The sequence below is a fragment of the Betta splendens genome, chromosome 4 (genome assembly GCF_900634795.4).
Source record: "Betta splendens chromosome 4, fBetSpl5.4, whole genome shotgun sequence".
NCBI classification, from domain to species: domain Eukaryota; kingdom Metazoa; phylum Chordata; class Actinopteri; order Anabantiformes; family Osphronemidae; genus Betta; species Betta splendens.
The window spans coordinates 10991320-10994561 of record NC_040884.2 but is presented as its reverse complement, the minus strand read 5'-3'; the positions used below and the strand labels follow the sequence as shown (position 1 = coordinate 10994561).

The 3242-nt window shown below is 50.0% G+C and overlaps 1 protein-coding gene across 1 annotated transcript; it reads left to right on the top strand.

The window, feature by feature from the left end:
* The first annotated feature begins 558 nt into the window (after positions 1 to 558).
* On the top strand, positions 559 to 3242 carry fzd8a (frizzled class receptor 8a). Its single transcript, XM_029148991.3, has one exon. The coding sequence runs from the start codon at positions 968 to 970 to the stop codon at positions 2690 to 2692; it is 1725 nt and encodes a 574-aa protein (XP_029004824.1). The 5' UTR covers positions 559 to 967; the 3' UTR covers positions 2693 to 3242.

Here is a 3242-nt window from a genome sequence, read left to right as displayed (position 1 = left end):
GTCATAATTATTACAGGTGTTGTTAAATTGTGTCAGTGGGGAGACTATAAGTAGCAAAATAATAATGTAGGAAAGATATTCCATGACTTCCATGACTAGTACAATTATTGTTAGAATGTGTCCACCATCAAAATCCATAAGGTATTCAAGCACCTGGAGCTGCACTGCAAACTATATCACACAGCATTAGGCCAGCTTTACAGCACTCTTTATCAGGAAATTATTAAAAAAAAAATAGCACCTTATTTGAAAAACCATTATTTCAGATTTCCAAAACCAATTTTCTAGACTGACCCCTGTGTCTCTTTTTCACACACAAAGAGAAATAATCACTAATAACTCATTTATATATATTACAATATATGTTGGTGGGTAATTGCGCACATCTTTTAGTATTTTGATGTTAAATTTTTCAATGACGTTTGTTTGTAAATTGGCCTGTATATAAAAACATTTGAGATTGAAAGAGTGACACAAGGGAAGCACACCCCTGCTCCTCTGTGATTGGAGCAACGGGTCCGGGGGCGTGGCTTCTCAGGCGGCGGTATATATTGGCAAAGCTTCGTTTCCAAGCTGTTGATTTCTGTAGGAGCCGAGCTGTGGTGGCGCGAGCTGACTTGTCGCAGCCATTGTGTGTTGACGGAAACCGAGGCCCAGACTTCCATTAGGAGGGGTCGCAAAACAGCACCTTTTTACCAGATGACTGTCAGCGGAGATTGAGCGCAGCCCACGGACGACTCTCCGCTCTGCCATCTTGGCTGCGGCTCTCCGCCCCGAAGGCTGCGTTCTCACCTATTCCTCCACATCCGAAAGTAATCACGGCTCGCACATTGCCTGCAACTCTGTGCACGACCCCGAGGGAAGCGAGATGGGCTCGAAGCGCAAAATCTAACCGCACCGTAGCCAAGGGCGGGCGGCGGAGGATTTATTGCTGTTTGTACCTGAGCGGACGAGGGGCGCCGGGGAAATGGACCTGTTTGGAATCTATTTGTTCCTCTCACTCGCTCTACTGCCTCGATCGAGCGGCACGACGGCCAAGGAGATCATCTGCCAAGAGATAGCGGTGCCGCTGTGCAAGGGGATCGGCTACAACTACACGTACATGCCCAACCAGTTCAACCACGATACGCAGGACGAGGCGGGACTGGAGGTTCACCAGTTTTGGCCTCTGGTTGAAATCCAGTGCTCGCCGGACCTGAAGTTCTTCCTGTGCAGCATGTACACACCGATCTGTCTGGAAGACTACAAAAAACCCCTTCCGCCGTGTCGGAGCGTGTGCGAGCGCGCGCGGGCGGGTTGTGCGCCTCTCATGAGGCAGTACGGCTTCCCCTGGCCGGACCGCATGAAGTGTGACTTGCTGCCGGTGCAGGGCAACCCCGAGACCCTGTGCATGGACTATAACCGAACCGACTCCACCACGGCCTCCCCCGTCCTGTCAAAACCCACCGTGCACCCGCGCGAGGCTGCTGGCAGACCCGGTACGTCTGGAAAACACAAGCCGCCGTCTGCTGCGTGCGAGCCCGGGTGCACGTGCCTAGAGCCCATGGTGCCGGTAAACACGGGACGCCACCCGCTCTACAATCGGGTCAAAACGGGACACATTACAAACTGTGCCATGCCGTGCCACAACCCCTATTTCACGCACGACGAAAGAGCGTTCACCGCGTTTTGGATCGGACTTTGGTCCGTTCTGTGCTTCGTGTCCACCTTTGCCACAGTGGCCACTTTCCTCATCGACATGGAGCGCTTCAAATATCCAGAGAGACCCATCATCTTCCTCTCCGCCTGTTACATGTTTGTTTCCATCGGATACATTGTCCGGCTGATCGCCGGACACGAGAAGGTGGCGTGCAGCCGGGACTTCGACCTGGAGCACATCCACTATGAGACCACCGGCCCCGCGCTGTGCACCGTCGTGTTCCTGCTCATCTACTTTTTCGGCATGGCCAGTTCCATCTGGTGGGTCATCCTGTCCCTCACGTGGTTCCTCGCAGCCGGCATGAAGTGGGGGAACGAAGCAATCGCTAGTTACTCCCAGTACTTCCACCTGGCCGCCTGGCTCATCCCCAGCATGAAGTCCATTGCCGTCCTGGCGCTCAGCTCTGTCGATGGAGACTCGGTTGCTGGCATCTGCTACGTGGGGAACCAGAATTTGGACAACCTGCGGGGCTTTGTTGTAGCCCCTCTGGTGATTTATCTGTTCATAGGCACTATGTTCCTCCTTGCTGGATTTGTGTCCCTGTTCCGGATCCGCAGCGTCATCAAGCAAGGTGGCACCAAAACTGATAAACTAGAAAAGCTGATGATTCGAATCGGCATCTTCACAGTGCTCTACACGGTGCCAGCAACTATTATAGTGGCCTGCTACTTTTATGAGCAGCACAACAGACAGAGCTGGGAGATCACACACAACTGCTCCAACTGTTTATTAGAGCACGACCGCAGGAGTCCGGATTATGCCGTTTTTATGTTGAAGTACTTCATGTGCCTTCTGGTGGGCATCACGTCCGGGGTGTGGATCTGGTCTGGTAAAACGCTGGACTCTTGGAGGACCTTCTGCACCAGGTGCTGCTGGGGCAGTAAAGGCACCAGCGGCTCCATGTACAGCGACGCCAGCACCGGGCTGACTTGGAGGTCAGGCACGGCCAGCTCGGTGTCCTGCCCAAAGCAGATGCCATTGTCCCAGGTTTGAATGGGGAACAAAGACACCTTATGAATACTGCTAATTGTTTGAGGAATCCCATCACTCCCTGTGTTACGACATTAGCATAGTAATGAAATGGTTCTGACCCCCACCCCGCGCGCACACACACCTCCCTGCTCCAAATCACTGGGATGTTGAAACGATCTACCTGGTTTTTACACATGTTGATTCTTCATATGTATTAGAGGTTCAGACAAGCAGCCATAGACTGTTGCTGACAGAAGGAGCTGAGTTCCTAATGGAGCAGTTCGGCTTTCGTTTTACCATTTCGTCTACATATTGCCAGAAAATATTGTATGATCCAATCACATCAAAGGTAGTTTTAAATAAGCCTTAATTGTGCCCATGCATTTTACAGGTTAATAATTTTGTAATTTCAAATGTATTTATATAATAAAAAGCCTTGTAAAATATGTATATTTGTGAGTAAAGGAAAGAAGTTTATAAGTTACTGTAAATTTGTACAAAGTGTAGATGTCTCTTTTTGTGAGAAAGTAAACATGAACTTTATTTTGACAATAAAACATTTGATAAATTA

What these genes read in the sequence shown, in the direction of transcription:
- fzd8a (XM_029148991.3), top strand. Translation starts at nt 968, where the DNA reads ATGGACCTGTTTGGAATCTATTTGTTCCTCTCACTCGCTCTACTGCCT.